This window comes from Aquarana catesbeiana, linkage group LG08 (assembly GCF_042186555.1).
Source record: "Aquarana catesbeiana isolate 2022-GZ linkage group LG08, ASM4218655v1, whole genome shotgun sequence".
Classification (NCBI taxonomy): Eukaryota; Metazoa; Chordata; class Amphibia; order Anura; family Ranidae; genus Aquarana; species Aquarana catesbeiana.
The window spans coordinates 229,195,692-229,215,812 of NC_133331.1; the positions used below are offsets into that span (position 1 = coordinate 229,195,692).

The 20,121-nt window shown below is 42.5% G+C and overlaps 1 protein-coding gene across 3 annotated transcripts in view; it reads left to right on the plus strand.

Annotated features, from left to right (window-relative positions):
• Positions 1-6,257: 6,257 nt before the first annotated feature.
• LOC141105340 (uncharacterized) overlaps positions 6,258-20,121 on the plus strand; it is a 28,584-nt gene continuing 14,720 nt past the window's right edge. Inside the window, exons 1-2 of one of the 3 annotated variants that reach the window (XM_073595204.1) lie at positions 6,258-6,379; positions 8,114-8,213. In XM_073595204.1, coding sequence (XP_073451305.1) covers positions 8,174-8,213 — 40 coding nt within the window. In that variant the 5' untranslated portion in view covers positions 6,258-6,379; positions 8,114-8,173. The remainder of the gene's footprint in view (positions 6,380-8,113; positions 8,214-20,121) is intronic. The other 2 variants (XM_073595205.1, XM_073595206.1) reach the window with 2 other exon arrangements.

Below are 20,121 nucleotides of genomic sequence, written 5' to 3' on the forward strand. Positions count from 1 at the left end.
GAAGTGGAGTGGCTTACTAAGGAGATAATTAACAACTGACCTTTAAGTGTATGTGCCCACTCATGAGAATGGGGGGCAATATGATTTGGTAAGATGTGACACACAGCGGATGGTGGATTTCTTGGTGATGCATTCCCAGTAGGATAACACAGGTGTTTATACATCTGCATGGAAAAAATTTTGAGGATTTTTTATTGGACTTTGGTTTTCACTATTGATTTGTCTTTTTTGGATCTCGTATTTTTGTTTGTGATTTCTGCGCTACTGTGGATTTACATTAATTGTTACATTTGATTTCTGCACATTTACTTGTTTGATGGGTATTATTTAAAGTAGCAGCATACTATTACGCTATAATAATTAAGCATTTATATTTGAGGTATTAGGAGCGCGGAGGATTTACACTTTAAGTTTAATTAAGAAATGGCCTTATTGTAAAAAATTTACATTTGATACCCCTGTCAAACAGATGAGGAAAAAGTGGTCTTTAGATGTTGGTGGTGACTTCACACCGTAACCCTATAGAGGCACTCTTGATGAAATCAAGAATTGGTCTTGCTGTAAAATTTATTTTAGAAATTATATGCACCTGTCAAACAGGTGTGGAAAATTTGTTCCTTGGGTGTTAATTGTGCCCATGAAACCTATACCAAAAAACTTCTTCCAGATAAAATCAACACCCACTAAGCTAGGCAGCCTAGACAATCTTCCAGAGATTACAGATCCCAAAAACACTTAAACAGTGACATCGGCATCAGGGGCTTGATAGCTGCTGCTAATCCAGTACTGATTCGTTTTGACAAATGTCAGCCGGTCAACAGAGTCTGGGGACAGACACATTGTTTTATCTGTCACAAAACCACCAGCAGCACTAAATGCCTGTTCGGCAAGCACACTGGATGCACAGCAGCCCAGCGGCTCAATTGCATACTGGGCAAGTTCTGGCCAGTGGTCTATTCTCATGACCCAGTAACCCAGTGGATCGTCTACTGGAAAGTTCTCCATGTCTGTTTTGCTCCTTAGATAATCTTTCGCCATACAATGCATACGCTGTTGAAGGGATCTTGAAGCTGACAGTCCTTGGCACCAAGCTCGTGGAGGACAGCATGGAAGGGATGACGATGATGGTGGTACAGAGGATGGTCTATGTTGACAGTTTTACCCCAGATGCCTGCATACTTAGATCTGCCTGTTTTAATCATCAACCATGTAAATTGCTAAATGTTGTACCTTCATTAAATGTAACCATATTGTTACGCTTATGCCATGTACACACGAGCAGACTTTATGGCAGACTTTGTCCTGCGGATTTTTCAATGGACTTTACGACGGACTTTCCGAATGGACGGACTTGCCTACACACGATCAACCAAAGTCCGAGGGATTCGTACGTGATGACGTACGACCGGACTAAAACAAGGAAGTTCATAGCCAGTAGCCAATAGCTGCCCTAGCATCGGTTTTTGTCCGTCGGACTAGCATACAGACGAGCAGACTTTTCGACCGGACTCAAGTCCGTCGAAAAGATTTGAAACATGTTTCATTTCTAGGTCTGTCGAACTTTTGTGGAAAAAAGTCTGCTGGAGCCCACACACGATCGAATTGTCCGACGGACTCCGGTCCGCCGAACCAAGTATGCCGTAAAGTCCGGTTGTGTGTACGCGGCATTAGAGGCACCTCTCTTCTCTTTTATACTCAGTTGTGACATGACACTACTTGTATATCAAGACATCGCTTGTTTATCAAGTCAAAATTTATTTTAAAATGTCTTGGAAAACGCTCTCAAACTAAGTTACTCTCAAACCAAAGTTTTACTTTATTTGGAAGTGCCTCCTCCCAGCCATGTACTACTCCCAAGGTTTCTGGGGACTGAAAACCATCTCTTAAGGTTTGACGTATGCCTTCTTCTGCTTCAGTGCCCCCACAACTGCTAGTATTCTCCTCCTCCCTCTCCTCTTGTGTGTTCTGTGGCGTCACAAGAATGGTATCTGCATTATGTGGGCCTTGAGAGGAAAGGATGTCCTCCTCTTCCTGCCACTGCTGTGCCTCGAGTGCCCTGTCCACAATGCCACGCAGAGTATGCTTCAGAAGGAACACAAGAGGGATTGTTTTACTGATGCATTACCATCCTTGTTGCCTCCTCAAATGGTGACAGTAAAGTGCAAGCATCCTTTATCAGCAGCCATTGGTGTGGGGACAAAAAGCCAAACTCCCCTGAGCCTGTTCTTGTGCTATACTCATACTCGTTGATGGCCCTCTGCTGCATGTGCAGCCACTGCAGCATTGCCAAAGTTGAGTTCCACCTGGTGGGCATGTCACAAATCAGGCGGTTTATGGGCAGGAGGAATTCCTGCTGAATTTCAGCCAACCGAACACTGGCTGTGTATGACTGCCTGAAATAGCTACAAACTCTTCTGGCCTGCCATGGAAGATCTTACAACCCTGGGTACCCGTTTAAGAAACGCTGCACCACCAAATTGAGAACCAATATGCCAGGCATAGGACATGTGTTAACTTTCCTTGTCGCAGGGCAGACAGAAAGTTAGTGCGATTATCGCACACCACCATTGCTGGCTCAAGCTCATTGCTGGCATGAACCACTTCTGGGCCTGCCCTACAGAGCTGAAAAAATCTGCTCCGGTATTTCTCCTGTTCCCCAGACAAACTAGCTGAAGCACTGCATGGCATCTTTTAGCCTGACTTGTTGAATAACCCCTTGAACGCTTGAAAGCCAGCAGTTTGGTCAAGCTGGAATTTAGACGATGGGCATGTGGGTGGCAGGAAGTGTATTTATTTTTTTCGCTGCAGCAGAAATTTGCCTGCTATACTCTACAGCTGGTGGTGTGCTGCTGGCAGAAGTGTTGCAAGGACCTGTGACAACACTCTTTGCTATACCATCATCCCTGTCAGTGGAGGCTGCTGAGAGGTCATGCAATATAGCGGGGGGTAGACATGAAAGGTAAGGAGTGAGGAGGAGAAGAATTGTGTCCCTTTTGTGTGGCTTTCGGGTGCTCTTGCCAACAGGCTGAGTGGTGAGAGGTTAAATGCTTTTGCAAGCATGTGGTACCCAAAGAGCTAATGTTTTTGCCATCTGTTTGCAGTAGAGATTGCAAATTGCAAAAATGAAATCGGCTGTACATGTGCTAAAAACATCCCACACAGCTGAGCTCTTGGAATTGGTCCAAGAGATAACAGCTCCACAATCTGGTGGAATAGGGTGGCTGCTCTCTACTCTTCCATGATAGCTGCCTCGTTGGGGTGGAGCCTCACCGTCACTTTCCTCCTCTGCTCTATCCGGCACCCAAGTCATGTCAATAACCTCATTATCATCATCCCCTCCATCTTCATCATCACTGGGGCCAACTTGGCAATACGCTGCGGCTGGGAGAACATGGATGCCAATTTGTTGTTTATCAGTGTTCTCCCCTCTCTCTAGGCTCATATTACTCCTTTCCTCCACCTTACTTTAGTAATCCAGTCCACTACCTCCTCGGCATGCTGTGGCTGGATAGCATGGACAACATCACTAAAAAGAGACAAAGGTGCACTTCTAAATTGTCCTGTGGACAGAAATGCTGCTGGCCCTCTCATAGTGGCATGGGAATGTCTGCCTCTTCTTGTTGGCCTTCCAAACATGATGGAGGGGGGCTTATTACCCAAATTTAATAGAAACTGGGAAATGTATGATTGGATGCAGAGTTGAGAACTGACGCTGACAGAAATGTAAAAACTATAAAAAAAAATAAAAAAGGGGAACACCAGCGTCGCAGTCAGAAACACTGTGGCTGATAATTTAAAAAAAAGGGGGCAGACGAGGGGAAAAAAAGAAAAAAGACAAAAAAGTGTGTGTGTTAAACACTAACACCACTATACTATACTCACACTATACAGACACACTACACTATACTCACACACTGCACTATACTGACACACTATACTGTCACATTATACTCACACTATACTAACACTACACTATACTGACACACTATACTAACACTACACTCAGAGTCAAAATAAGTGAACACACTAACTCGGCAGTTGCAAACTGAGCCCTGCTCTATCAATCTCCATTCCAACAACACACTGCAAAAGCTTCCTGTGGGAAGCTACCTTTTATACTATGAGCACTGAGCCGTGATTGGACAAAGTCTTTATCGCTTTGTCCAATCAGGACTCTGACAATGTTCTGTGCCCTAATTGGCAAAGCCATCCAATTAGTGCCCTAGAATGCACTGTGCAGTATGCAGTGCATTGCAGGGCGTTCGGCGGACGAACATCCTGCCGAGCGTCCTGCAAATTCAGGTGTTCGCTGAACAGGCAAAAAGGAAATGTTCAGGCCAAACTATTGCTCGACCTGAACCGTTCACCCAACTCTATAAGAGGGGTGACCAAGAACTCAATGGTCACTCTGACTGAGCTCCAGAGATCCAAAGAAGGACAACCATCACTGCAGCCCTCCGCCGATCTGGGCTTTATGGCATAGTGGTTACATGGAAACCTCTCCTTAGCCTGCTTGAAAGCCTGCTTGAAGTTTGCAAAAAAGCACCTGAAGGACTCTCAAACTGTGAGGAGCAAGATTCTCTGGTCTGAGTAAACCAACGTTGAACTGTTTGGCCTCAATTCAAAACATTATGTCTGGAGGAAACCAGACACTGCTCATCACCTGCCCAATACCATCCTAAAAGTGAAGCATGATGATGGCAGCAGAATGCTGCAGGTTTTTTTTTTCAGCCGCAGGGACTGGGAGATTGGTCAGGATTGAGGGAAAGCTGAATGGAGCAAAGTACAAAGATATGCTCCATAAAAACCTGTTCCACAGCACTCAGGACCTCAGACTAGGCTGAAGGTTCCTGCTCCAACATGACAACAATCCTAAGCACACAGTCAAGACAACACAGGAGTGGCTTAGGGACAATTCTGTGAACGTTCTAGAGTGGCCCTGACTTGAACCCTATTGAACATCTCTGGAGAGACCTAAACATGGCTGTCCACCAACGGTCCCCATCCAACTTGACTGGGCTTGAGAAGATTTGCACAGAAGAATGGCAGAAAAAAAAACAATCCAGGTGTGCAGAGCTTGTTGTGTCTTACCCAAAAAAGCTCAAGTCTGTAATTGCTGCCAGAGGTGCTTTAACAAAGTACTAAGTATAATTTATGAATACTTAAAGCGGAGTTCCACCCAAAAGTCATCTGATTCCTCCTTTTCACAGGTATCCAGTTCCCAGTTCCGGGAGTCTGGCCACAGCCTGCGATTCCACCACGGGGCTCCCACCTCCTCCCTCCTCCTCTCCCTGTTGCCGGGCCAGTAGGAGAGAGGAACGGGGCCTCGCGCATGCGCAGTAGGGTTCCCGGCATGAAGCCGTAAGGTTACACTGCCGGGTTCCCTTACCCACAATGGCGGCGGCAGCACCCAACAGCTGATGGAAACATCAGCTGCGGTGCCGACATCGCTGGACTCCAGGACAGGTAATTGTCCTATTGTTAAAAGCCACCAGCTGCAGTATGTTTAGCTGCTGATGTTTAATTATTTATTTTTTGCTGAAACACCGTTTTAAGTACATGTGATATTTCAATTTCTTTTTTTTAATATATTCACAGACATTGCTAAAATTCTGTTTTCACTTTGTCATTATGGGGTACTGAGTGTAGATTATCGAGGAAAAAAAATGCATTTTAACAACTGTAGTATCGGGCTGTAACATAACAAAATTAAAAAAAGTGAAGAGGGTCTGAATACTTTGTAAATGCATGCATGCACGCATGTATGTTCAATGTGCATAAGTGACTTGTAAAAGTTTTTTTGTAAGAACATTGAATTATATTTTCCACTGATGATTACTCAACACAGTAAAAGAAGTTTTAAGGAAAACTTGTATCACCTGATTGCTCTACGCCCTAGCCACATGTAAGCTAAGGTGTGAATCAGGGTTATGGGCTCGTTCACACCATGTGACATGAATTTTTCTGCACTTTCTGCTTTACTTTTTTAATGTGCTCTGTTCATACCATAACTGGGCAGACATGTGCAGAGCATAGAAATAAAGAAAAATGCAGCACATCTCTAATTTTCTGCACCTCACTGAAGCTTATCTGAAGCCTCTCTTTCTCTGCACAGCAGGGAAATGTAACGCATTCAAATTAATGAAATGTAACACATTAAAATTAATGAAATGTTACTTTTAATGCAAAGAAAAAAAAGGTAAACAGACAAGGCACTTCCTCCAACTGCCAGTACAGAACTGACACCAGCCCAAACAGGAAAACAGCTCACTTGATGATGTAATATTTCCTCTCCATGGCAGTGTCCAGAAAGTGAAAGTATTAGCTCTTACTCGTGTAGGTAGGAGAAACTAAAGTACCTGCTTCTTAACAATTATTGGTAAGCATTTATGTTTAATCCTGTGCTGTTCAAGGAATGGGTCTTTTTTGGGGAAAATGCTAATCTGTCTTTGCCGTCTCTGCAGTCATACCACAGCTCATAATTAGAGTGCAAAGGGGAGGACATCTATTGATGGCCTCCCAGCAAAGTAGATCCGCACTGTAGCTACCATTTGGCTATAGCACGGATCTGAAGGGGTTAAGATGCTTGGTATTTGCGCAGCTGTTTAGTAAATCTATATTTTCTGTAACAAATAAATTTTAGTACAGAAAAGCACAATTGAATCCACAATTTCTGTGTGCAAATATGTCAGGCCTCAAAACTGCATGCATGCCGAAAAACTATGATACTCCAAATTTTCAGTAAGGGACACCTTGCATGCCTTCACAGCTCATGAGCTTATGTACACGGGACATTTTTACAACCTCTCGTGAACGATTTAACTTGACAGATAGTAACCCACATTTAAAACGTCCGTTTCAATGCCACGTTTAGCGCCATTTTGCCATGTTTGCCTGGTTTGCATTTAGAAGCATTTGAAAAAAAATTATTATTATTTTTTTTCAAAATAGCCAAAAATTATAAACACCTGTAAACGAAATGCAGCTAAACGTGAGTTAACGCATTTAGCCGCGTTTAGAATGCCTCTAAACTCAGCATCTGTACTCATTTTTTTGCTTTCCAAAAAAGGCCTCTAAACTCAACTGCCTAGAAATGACCATAAATGATCCTGTGTACATGTACTGATAAGATAACTTAGAGGAGAGTTCAGGAGCAGTTGAAAAAAATGCCCAACTGCTCCTTAACATCCGTTTAGCAGCAGCAGTGTACATGAGGCCTTATTGGGGTAACCATAAATGAGGAACCTAAAATTATTGCTCTCACCCCACGTAAAAGTGATCATAGTTAGTCAGGTTGAAAAAGAACACACGTCCATCTAGTTCAACCATAAAAATAAATAAATAATAAATAATGATCAGGCAGCTCTATAGTCATCCAGGTTATTTTACATAAAAGTCCAGAGCCTACTGAGAAAATCTGAAACTAGTTCATGCTGCTACTGCAGCTGTGAGCTTGTTTAACTTCTTCAGACTTTGAAATATTAGATTAAGGACTAAACATGAGGGTACCACATCCCACATGACTACATGGTCATAACAGAAGATACAGTATGTCCAAAAAGCTGAAGAGGTTAAAGATGTCCCTTTTTCCCATTTCAAAAAGTTGGGTGCTATGCACATGATGATCAATCATCTACACTTTAAGTGGTAACTCATTTGCCTCTTTGTGATTATTTTTATTTTTATGCTGCCCTTTGACCTTCCTCGGCCAGCATCTTTTTAATTGTTTGTATAGTGTGACTCCATTACTTAGTGGGTGTTTTGGGGGAGAGATTTAGGGGATATATGTTTGCACATTCGGTGCCTTGATGAAAATGGACTGCAATGCAACAAAACAGGAGAGAGACTAAACACCTCTTGTTTTGGACGTATACCCCTGCTCAATACAGGTAAGTGCCTCTATTACTTTCTGTACTGGTCTTCAACAGTTTGACATAAATATTGATCTGCAGCTCCCAAACAGCTACATTAGAAATGTCTTAAGTCTATTTACCTGATAATAAAGATAAATAGACTTAAGACAAAAATAGGCATCAGTCACGTTAATTAGTTAATTAACTAGGCCTCAATTGTCCCTAGATCTTTCTCAAAGTCTCTTTCTATTTCCTCTAAGTCACAGATTGCACTGGCTTGACTCCTACGGAGCTGGGACTCTTCGGCAGTTGATTTTCAAATGGCATCTCAGCCTTCAACTTCCGAGGAAAGACAGTATGGTAAGGTCCCTGTGTACAGTGTTCTTGTTCACATCAAATTTTGATTTCGTTTTAGTCATACTCTTTTGACTAAAATGCAATTTTGGTTTTGGTTGTATTTTAGTCAACTGAATTGTTTTAGTTTTAGTCGTATGTTAGTCGACTAAAATATCCAGTACATTTTAGTTAATCGCTTGACATCCGGAGGACGTCATATGACGTCCTCGACTTTCGGGGCTTATATCTGAATGATGTCTGAGGCTACAGACATCATTCAGATACCGGCATTTTCAGCCGGCGATTCCGTACACCATAAGAACGATCATAGCGGCTGTTCCGCCGCTTGATCGTTCTTACGGGCGGCGGGAGGGGACGTCCCCCCCCTCCCGCCGCCCTCCGGTGCTACTACCGACTCACCTCAGCGATCGGTGAGTCGGATAGCGGATCCGCCGGCGCCGGATGTTCACCATAGAGATTTCCGGCGGACCAGATGGTCGCCGGAGTCTCTATGATCGTTCGGAGGCCGGGCGCGATGTTATGACGTCACGCCCGGCCTCTGCATTCAAAAAAACGGCGCCGCTTTTTTTTTTTGATTTTAGGCTTCCCAGCCTAGAGGTGAGATGTGGGGTCTTATTGACCCCATATCTCACTGTAAAGAGGACTGATCGTGTCATATTCCTATTACAAGGGATGTTTACATCCCTTGTAATAGGAATAAAAGTGATCAAAAAAAAAAAAAAAAATTTTAAAGTGTAAAAATAAAAATTTGTAAGTAAAATTAACAATAAAAAAAAAAAAAAAATTTTTAAAGCGCCCCTGTCCCCGTGAGCTCGCACGCAGAAGCGAACGCATACGTAAGTCCCGCCCACATATGAAAACGGTGTTCAAACCACACATGTGAGGTATCTCCGCGAACGTTAGAGCGAGAGCAATAATTTTGGCCCTAGACCTCCTCTGTAACTCAAAACATGTAACCAGTAAAAAATGTTAAAGCGTCGCCTATGGGGATTTTTAAGTACCAGTTTGGCGCCATTCCACGAGCGTGTGCAATTTTGAAGCGTGACATGTTAGGTATCTATTTACTCGGCGTAACTTCATCTTTCACACAATGCAAAAAATTGGGCTAACTTTGCTGTTTTGTTTTTTTTTAAAGCATGAAACTGTTTTTTTTTCAAAAAAAACGCGTTTGAAAAATTGCTGCGCAAATACCGTGCAAGATAAAAAGTTGCAATGACTGCCATTGTATTCTCTAGGGTCTCTGCTAAAAAAACATATATAATGTTTGGGGGTTCTATCTAATTTTATAGCAAAGAAATGATGATTTTTGACATGTAGGAGCGAAGTGTCAGAAATGGCCTGGATGTGAAGTGGTTAATTAAAATCTCCAGTAAATTTTAGTTGACTAAAATAATTCTGGTCGACTAAAATCGAATAGGTTTCGTTAAATTGTAATGCATTATTTAGGGTCCTTTCACACTGGGGCGGTTTGCAGGCGCTATTGCGCTAATAATAGCGCCTGCAAACCGACCCGAAAGTGCCGCTGCTTTCATTCCAGTGGGAAAGCCCCGAGGACTTTCACACTGGAGTGATGCGCTGGCAGGACGGTAAAAAAAGTCCTGCTAGCAGCATCTTTGGAGCGGTGAAGGAGCGGAGTGTATACCGCTCCTTCACCGCTCCTGCCCATTGAAATCAATGGGACGGCGCGGCTATACCGCCGGCAAAGCGCCTCAGCAGAGGTGGTTTTTAACCATTTCTCGGCCGCTAGCGGGGGGTAAAACCGCCCCGCTAGCGGCCGCATACCGACGGTAAAGCGCCGCTTACAATAGCGGCGCTTTACCGCCGACGCCCACCCCAGTGTGAAAGGGCTCTTAAGCTTTTCTCTAGAATTTCCAAACTCATTATATACTCCTGGAGTAAAAATCTAATAACATGCTATTATTTATTGTATTAAGGGTTGAACAAACTACAGACACAGATTTAGTTGTTATATAACGTCTTTATAAATAAAACCATGTTTCGTTACAAGAACATTGCTTTTTTGACAGAAGTACTACTTTAAAAAAAAAAAGGAAAAGTATTGCCTGTAATGCTATTGCACATATTACATGAATTTTAACAGTTCAAGTAACTGGACACAACAAAACATTATTGCAGCTACAACTACAAGCACGGGCACAGCATAACTAAACCAATACTTTAGGCCCGAGGGTATTGGATGACGCTTATTTCTATAATAAGTGTAGCACCCTCTAGTGTGCTAGATGTGAGATAGGTTTGTTAGTATGGGAAAATAGGATTTTTATAACAGCTTACATGTAAAATCCTTTTCTTGGAGTCCATCACGGGACACAGAGCAGAGTTATAGGCCACCTTTAGGTGAATGGAAACTGGTATAACCAAAAAGGAAAGAGGAAGTGCCCCTCCTTTTATAACTCCTCCCATACCGGGAGTATCTCAGTTTTTGTAGCAAAGCAATATATACACATTTCCCAATAAGAGGGGAGGGACCTCTGTGTCCAGTGATATACTCCAAGAAAAGAATTTTACAGGTAAGCTGTTATAAAAATCCTATTTTCTTTATCGTACATCACGGGACACAGAGAACCATAGTAATAACTATGTGGGATGTCCCAAAGAAATGCCACCTGAGGGGAGGGAGACACAAAGCAAATAGCCGCCACCAGGTGTGAGGACCTATACTGCTGCCTGCAGCACACTGCGCTGAAGGTGGTGTCCTCCTGCCATCTTACATCCATTTGATAGAATCTTGTGAATGTATGTACTGACGACCAAGTAGCGGCCTTGCAAACCTGACCCACAGAGGCTTGGTGATGCACTGCCCATTAAGCACTAACTGCCCGGGCAGAGTGCGCTTTAATCTGAAAGGAGGAACCCTTCTTTTCAGGCCATACGCCTGACTAATCATCTGACGAATCCACTTAGCAACAGTAGCTTTCGATGCTGCCTGACCCTTTCTAGGACCTTCAGGCAACACAAACAAAACATCAGTTTTCCGTATCTGAGCAGTCGTTTTCAGATAGGCTTTAATTGCTCTCACTACATCGAGAGAATGTAATCATTTTTCTTCTGCAGAACGAGGTTCTGGGAAAAAGGAAGGTAAGGAAACATCTTGATTCAGATGAAAACCAGACACTATCTTTGGCAAAAAGGTTGGGTGCAGACGCAGCACCACCTTATTCTCATGAATGATTAAGTATGGCTCTTTACAAGAGAAAGCAGCCAGTTTTGATACTCTTCTTGCAGAGGCGACTAGGAAAATCAATTTCCTTGTCAAAAGGATCAAAGGAATATTCTGTATAGGTTCAAAGGGTTGTCTTTGCAACACCGACAAAACCAGATTCAAATCTCATGGGCTCAAGGGTATTCTGACTGGCGGAGTTATCCGAGTTACCCCTTGTATGAATGCCCTAAATGAATGTCTAAAGCCGCATCTACCGCTGGCAAATCCCATCTCTTTGAGAACTTTTTCTCCATAGGATAAAGAATTGAAAATCTTTTAGGAAGAGAAAACTGCTTATCTGGGTGATCCCAATCAGCATAAATCAGTTGCTCCAGTAACGGGTGCATAGGAAGAGCATGAGAACCCTGTGGGGGTTTTAGCGAACCCAAGGAGGGGAAGGAGACATCCTCCATCTCTGCAGGAGGCAACTTGTATCCATAACGAACCGAGTCCGTAAGGGATTGGATTAGCAATTTCTGAGATTGTGATTTTGAGAAAGGTTCTTCAGATGCTGAATCCTCAAAAGAGGAGTCACCTGAACCTCCTTCTCTCAAAGATACCCCAATATCATCTGCCCATTGTTGCTCCAATACTGGAAGGTCAAGGGCAGGAGAAGGGGGGTCTGCTGCGTTTTCTCACCTCCTGGGAGAAAGACGCTGACCTCTCAGATGGTGGATTATCCCCATAAAACCCTCTGATGGCTGATAGAGCTGGAGAAAATAGCAATGCTGCAGCCTTTGCTGACACTTGAGCACACACACAGGGGGAGCGTGGTATGTTGGAGCCAGGTATGTCCTTTTACACCCTCTAGTGGCTAAGCATGGGCAAAGCATGCATACTCACACCAGAAAGACCAAGTGAAATATAAAAATATACATTCCTTGTAATCTTTCTGACTTACCTGATCCTGCCGCAGAACTGCAGGAAATAATCACAGACAGATCCAGCCTTGACCCATCACGGCAGGCCGTGTCATGCCAGACCTTCAAGGACCGGGTCCCCTTTCACGGGTCCACTTCCATGGACCTGTACAGCACCCTTCCGGAAAACTCTTTGGCTGTATCAACATGACCAAGGTCCGGGTCCCAGGGTCTAGCTCTCAAAGAGAAACATTACAGGCAAAAACCTAGTTTCTTCTTCCACGAGGGCTGGGTACCATCGTTTGTCTTTCAAGCATTTTAGATGGATCCGTTTGTACAGCTCCTTGATCCCGTCAGGGATTGCTTAGTGGAGCTCTCTTAGCACTTCAGCAACTGTGACCAATACTTTAGACACTGGCGAAAAAACTGAGATACTCCCGGTATGGGAGGGGTTATATAGGGAGGGGCACTTCCTGTTTCCTTTTAGGTTATACCAGTGTCCATTCACCTAAAGGTGGCCTCTGTCCCATTATGTACGATAAAGAAAATATAGTTTAGCTCGGGGCTAAGTCAGAGCTGTGAATCTGGGTCAGGGTTCAGTGATTTAGAGCTGGATGTTATTCTAGCAGCCTGTAATGTGTGATTATTCCTGCACTACCATGTAAAGGAGGAGCTAAAAGTTGAACTGCTGCAAGCACTGAATATGGGTCAAACCAAGCCCATACGGCAGTAGAATAAATATAGAAGTTGGTGCTGTGCTGCTCTTAACAGGATGTAACAATATACTGCTAAAGCTAGCAGTACAAATATAGATAAAAAGGTGAATGGTGTAAATATACAAAATAATCAAAATAAAAAAAAAATACATAAATTCACTATTAAAAGCTTCTATACACAATAGGTGCAATGTGGTGTATCACAGTAATCGGTGAAAATGACAAAGTGCAAAGTGCAAAAATAAATCAATAATAACATTGGACCAGATGTGGTAAGTATCTAGCTGGAATGGGTAAGGTAAATATACAGTCAATACCTCAATGAAATATACAGTATAAATCTCAATGAACTGTGCAAGTAGGCAAAAAAATGTGCAAAAACAGCAATAATAAACTAAATGTGCACAGTGCAATAAATATGTGCAAAAAATGCAAAAACGGTGTGTAGTTTTAACTACATATAACCAGAAAAACAGTGTCCACTGTAAAGACTGGTAAAAATCCAAACAAATCAACAGTGTGCAAGGTATAATAGCGGCGATCGAGTCCACGGGACCCGCGACCTGACTCACGGAGCTTGGCCGCCTCTTAAAGGGGAACGTACAGGTACGTGGTTTTGCCTGTACGAGCCCTTCTGCCGCAGTATATCTGCGTGAGGCGGTCGGCAAGCGGTTAACGCCACTAATGCCAGTAATAATAAAAATACAGATTTGAAGAGTTTAATGAGAAAATTGGGACATAACATGGAGAAAAAGGTGAGCTGGTGGGATGTAAGCACTTTTGAAACCTACCTTAACGAGAATATTGTCCCTAGGAGGCTAAGATGGGATATACCTCCAAATGATGGTTTGACTGATCAGGAGTCGAATGACGAATGGTTCAAATTTTTCAATGAAAAAGGCTTGGAACTGCTCACGTTCCTATTACAAAGGAAGCAAAGAAAAACTAGAAAACTCGATCAGAATATTGCTGAAATAAGGGAAGAATTAGAAACATACAAAGAGACGACCGAGTTTAAAACACTTACTACACAGCTCAATAAAGATTTCACTAAAAAAGATAGAGAAGTGCAACAGAGAAAAAGTAAGAAGTATATTAGGGATACGAATGACTTCCAAAATGACCAGGTTTTTAAATGGCAGAGCCAACTTGGCAAAACGAATGCCATCTCAACATACTCTACACCAGAAAAAACAGAACAATCTGGGCCGAATACCCAGAATAGAGGATATCATGATCCCAGAGAGGGAAACGGAGCTATGACCCCTAGACAACAGACCTATGATGATAGATATGGGAACCACTATCAACACACCCCCCCATCGGACTGACAGGAGACCTCAGTACAATGATCGGACACCACAAAATGGCTGGAAAAAGCTGTACTACTGGAAAAACAATAGGGAGCCTCAGAATGGGAACAACTGGCACAAACCGCCATACGATCGGAGGGAATATAGAGGACTACCACAAGAATATAGGGACCATAGGAAACCAACATATGAATACAGGGATAACAGGGCACCACCATATGAACAATATGGACCACAAGGAAGGAGCCCTGCCCAGGAATATGGATATGGTGACAGAAGAGGCCCACAACAGAGAAACTATCGTCAGAACGAACGAAGCCCGATACCGACCCACAATTACTATACGCTGTTAACGAATCGAGATGAGGAAGAAAGGTATGATAGACAATACCCCTCAAACTACGGAGGCCCTGACTATAATAAGTCTTTTTTTAGACAGGGGCAAGGAGAACCACCCACAGAAAAATATAGACGAAACAAGGGGGATGAGAAGAAGCCAGGAAAGAAGAGAGGACGGTGATCCGGTAAGAGAGAGCAAAAGAAAAAGTGAGTAAAAGGTGAGGGCATCTTAGTGGTCAACCATTGACACACGAAGAAATTGGGGTTCTTGACAAAGGTTTGACGTATGCACCAACCAAGAACCTGGATAAATTCCAGACCTACATTGGTATTCAGAAATTTGGGAGAAAACTCAATATTAAGAAATACATCATAGGAAACCCTTTCAGACATAGACATAGATGGTATTTTACATAGCACACTGAGGAATAAATCAGTTTTTAATCCCCCTGTCAAGGATAATATATACATTGAGGTTTTTAAAAGAGTGGTTTTAGATGATATTAAAGATCTTATGATTAAGCAGAAAGAAGAACCAAGTTACATAAAAAGTGTCATTCGGAAACTTACAAAAAAGAAGGACCTGGTCATCCGACCTGCGGATAAGGGAGGCGGGATCGTTATCCTCTCAAAGGAACAATACCATGACAGCATGAAGAATATGCTTGAAGATGAAAACACTTACAGTAAGCTATTGAACAATCCCATGTTCAAGTGCAAGAATGCACTTGAACAAGTTGTACATCTAGGGTTAAAGAAAAATATACTGAATAAGAAAGAAGCCAGATTTCTTATACCAGATTCCTGTTGTACACCTATCATATACTCATTACCCAAAATACATAAGGACAAAACAAATCCACCACCGAGGCCAATAGTGAATGGAGTAGATTCACTCACTTCCAGAATGGGCCAGTACATAGATGTTTTTTTTACAACCAGCCATGCAAAGCACAAAAGCAAGAGACACAAAACAAATATTGCAGATTTTGGAAACATCCCTAAAGAAGAAGGACCTTGGATTATGGCCACTGCAGACGTCTCATCCCTATACATGATAATACTCCACTACCAAGCATGTGAAGCTGACAAATGGGGCTTGAGGACATACACTAAACTACCTTGTATACAAAGAAAGTTCTTAATAAAATGTCTTGACTTTTGTTTAAAAAATAACTACTTCTTGTATGACAAAAATGATTACCATCAACAGACCGGGGTTGCGATGGGGGCTAAATTTGCCTCAAGTGTGGCTGGCCAATTCATGGCCCAGTGGGAAGAGGAAAATGTGTTCAATGACAGACCTGATGAATTAGTAATATACAAAAGATATATTGACAATGTTTTTATATTGTGGAAAGGAGATCTTGATAAACTCACCCTATTCTTTGAGAAATTGAATATGAATGACAGGAATATAAAATTGTCTTGGGATATTAGTGAGAAGAGCGTGATTTTTTTAAATCTGGAGATTATACAAGAAGACTCCAAACTCTGGTCACAAACGCACTTTAAAAACGTGGATAGGAACAGTTATATTCCAATAGAGAGTTGCCATCACAAAAATTGGCTTTTTAATGTCCCTAAAGGACAACTAATGCGACTTAGACGCAATTGCACTAAGCTTAACACTTTTTTGGACCAGGCAGAGAAGATGGGACAGAGATTCACCAGGAAAGGCTACAACCATTCGTTTATCAAAAATAAGATAGTGGAAGTGATAGGAATGAATCGCAATGAATTAATCGAAAACAAGAGCAAACAGGAACCGCCTATGGCGATAGCACCTATAATCCTGGATTTCAACGCACAATATAGGAAAATTGAAAAAATTATCAAACGGCATTGGCACATCCTTCTGGCAGACAAACAATTACAAGACACCCTACCCATTAACCCTAGGTTTATATACAAGAGAGCACCGACCATTCGCGATAAAGTAGTCAAGAACATATTAGATTCACCTAAGAGAAATTTTACCTTTGTTACTGGAAAAGGCTTTTTTCCTTGCAAGAGATGTTTTGCATGCTTGAGAACTAGACGTCTGAACGAAAAGAAATTCAATTTCACATCCACAAGCACGGGAGAGATGTATGATGTAAAAAACTTCATCTGTTGCAACACGGAAGGAGCAGTATATGCCCTGGAGTGCAGTTGCGGCTTGCAATATATCGGCCGCACCAAAAGACCCTTAAAGGTGCGCATTAAGGAGCACGTTCAAAACATTCTTAGTGGATACGATAAACATAGTGTATCCAAACACTTTCTTCTATGCCACAATAAAGACCCCTCCCATTTGAAATTTTGGGGAATAGAACCATACATCAAACACTGGTGGGGGGGGCACAAAGTCAGGACCCTCAGCCAGTTGGAATCTAAATGAATATTCACATTAGACACTTTCTCGCCTAGAGGCCTCAATATTGAATTTGACCTCAATTGCTTTCTCAGCGACTTTTAATTATGTGTTCGACCTCAACTGCTTTTTTAGCGATTTTGATATTATTTTTTAGCACTTCCCAGTGTGAGCTATGTGGGAAACATGGGATAAAACACCACTCGTTGTGATACACCACCACATAGATTTCGCGCTTACCAGAAGGCAAGCTAAGTAAGCCTATGTGTAAACTGAAGGTCCGGATGCCAAACCAATGGCGCTTCTTCTCCGTGCTCAGCGTGGACTTGGAAGTACAGCAGATGACGGCCCATACACCAACCCAGGCTCGGGATCATAAAGATAAAAGAAAACTGGCCATCTGGGGATGACGTCAGTTATAGACGAAACGTACGTCGGGAAGTTGACGCTCTGACGTCATTGCTACCTTGATGTGAACGAGTGCATGCAACGCCGGCTGGCAAACTGTTTTTATACTACACATCCTTGTAAGTGCAATTCATTTTTAAATAAACTCTATAAGCGGATATACACTATGGCCAGTTTTCTTTTACCTTCATGATCCCGAGCCTGGGTTGGTGTATGGACCGTCATCTGCTGTACTTCCAAGTCCACGCTGAGCACGGAGAAGTAGCGCCATTGGTTTGGAATCCGGACCTTTAGTTTACACACAGTGATTCATGTCTTTTGTATTGGGACTTTTTCTGTCTTCATTGATGATTTTCATGGTCACTCACCTACTGACCTTTTTTCGTTTTTATACACTAACTGATTTTTATGTATATACATACTGTTTTTACTCATTATTATTATAGCGCAGTTTTTTCCTCTTTTTGCACCATCCCCTTCTCTCCCCCTTCCCTCCCCCCCAACCCCCTCCCCTTCCCTTCTTTTTCCCTTCCTCTATCCCTGCCTATTTATATATATATATTTATATATGTATTCAATACATTTATACTTATCCCTCTCCTTACTCTAATGGATTTTAGCAAGTCATGTTTTTATTATTGATCTTTTGTTACTTTTGCTCGTATATGCACACACCAGTGCTGCAGCCTATCCGGAACCGTTCGCCATAGACATACATTTTTTATACTTTATTACAATATTTTAATAAATAAAATCCATATATATTTTTCATTATTATTATTGATTATTTTTGATTATTTTTATAATCTATTATACATTGTTTTTTTTGCGATGCACTGTCAGTCCGTCATGTCAGCATTTTGAGTCTTTATTCTTAGTCCCTGTTACTCTGCTGACAGCTTTCCCTCCTCTCAGGCTATTGCCTACCCCATCCTACGGAGGACTTGGTCATTGGCCACGCCCCTTTTGGTATCAAGTAGGTTGTGATTGGCGGCCGGATTATATATAAATAGAACACCAAGAAAATGGCTGCGCCCCCGATCTCCCGGAAAATGGCCACCAATGTTATTATTATATGGAGCTATGGGAAAATGGCCGCTCATTGAACTTAATGGGAGATACTATTTAAAGACATCTATTGTGCCTTCCCTTAATCCCCTGATGAAGTCACGTGACCGTGACGTCACGCGCAGGGACGGGATAGGCATTCCAGACTGATGTATGCAAATGAGCTCGCCGCTCATAGGAGATAAGTTTACTGTTTGTTTTGACATGTAAGTTATGTGAGTACCCTCACTGCTGTTTTAATAAACATCAACTTTTGATTGGAATTACTACACTACCTGCCCCCTTTTTTCCTTTACCCCCCTCCTGCTTCCGCTGAGAGACAAAGACCTACTAAGAATTTCATCCAGTCCAGGAACATAAGGGAGAGGCAGTTAGGAACACAAGGGAGAGGCAGCTATTACCAGCAATTATATGCGGTTACCTCTTTACCGCAAGGTAAGAGGCCACTTCACATTAGTGTGTGTCCTGTGCATGAAGAGGAGATCACCCCCCTTTTTTCAGCACTTTACTGCACTACTTTGCACATTGTAATGCTCAGCCACAGAAAGAAGATTTAATCGCATTGGACTACACACCTAGTCCTATTATACCTTGCACACTGTTGATTTGTTTGGATTTTCACCAGTCTTCACAGTGGACACTGTTTTTCTGGTTATATGTTCGCTCCACACCGTTTTTGCATTTTTTGCACATATTTATTGCACTGTGCACATTTAGTTTATTATTGCTGTTTTTGCACATTTTTTTGCCTACTTGCACAGTTCATTGAGGTTTATAGTGACTGTATATTTACCTTACCCATTCCAGCTAGATACTTACCACATCTGGTTCAATGTTATTATTGATTTATTTTTGCACTTTGCATTTTCACCGATTACTGTGATACACCACATTGCACCTATTGTGTATAGAAGCTTTTAATAGTGAATTTATATATATTTTTTTTATTTTGATTATTTTGTATATTTACACCATTCACCTTTTTATCTACATTTGTGCTGCTACCTTTAGCAGTATATTGTTTCATCCTGTTAAGAGCAGCGCAGCACAAACTTCTATATTCATTCTAGCAGCCGCTTTGGTGCCTCCCCCTGTTTTCTTGGACTTTGGAGAATGTTCTAGACATGGGTGGGGGTTAGGAGGAGCTGCTTGACATATTTATGAGGGCCTCAGCCAATCCCCAGTAAAGGGCTGACAGGGGGCAGCCCATCTCATATATAGGCATGAGTCATGCCAGCAGTGGCAGTCGGTGGAAAAATGGAGCTGGAGTGCTGAGGAGGCTGTTGATGGCCCTCAGGGTGTGCCCCCTAATCTGGGGGGGTGACTTTGGCCCGAGGCATGGGTGCTGGAAGGATCCTGCCAAAACACACAGAGGAAACCCTTTCTGGAGGCATGAGAGCAAGGAGAGAGGACGGCAGGAGCTCCAGCACTATTGGGAGATCTTTTGAAAGTCAGCTGGGTGGGCTGGTGAGTGTCAGTCTGGAGGACTGTTTTAAAGAGGTTAGCCTGGAGGGGTAGTAAGGGGGCAGCTGCAGTCAAGTGAGTTGGCAGTGCCTGAAGGGGTGGTGCTGGTATTAGTAGCCACAGGAGTGATACAAGCTGAACACTGTAATTTGATACACAAACCA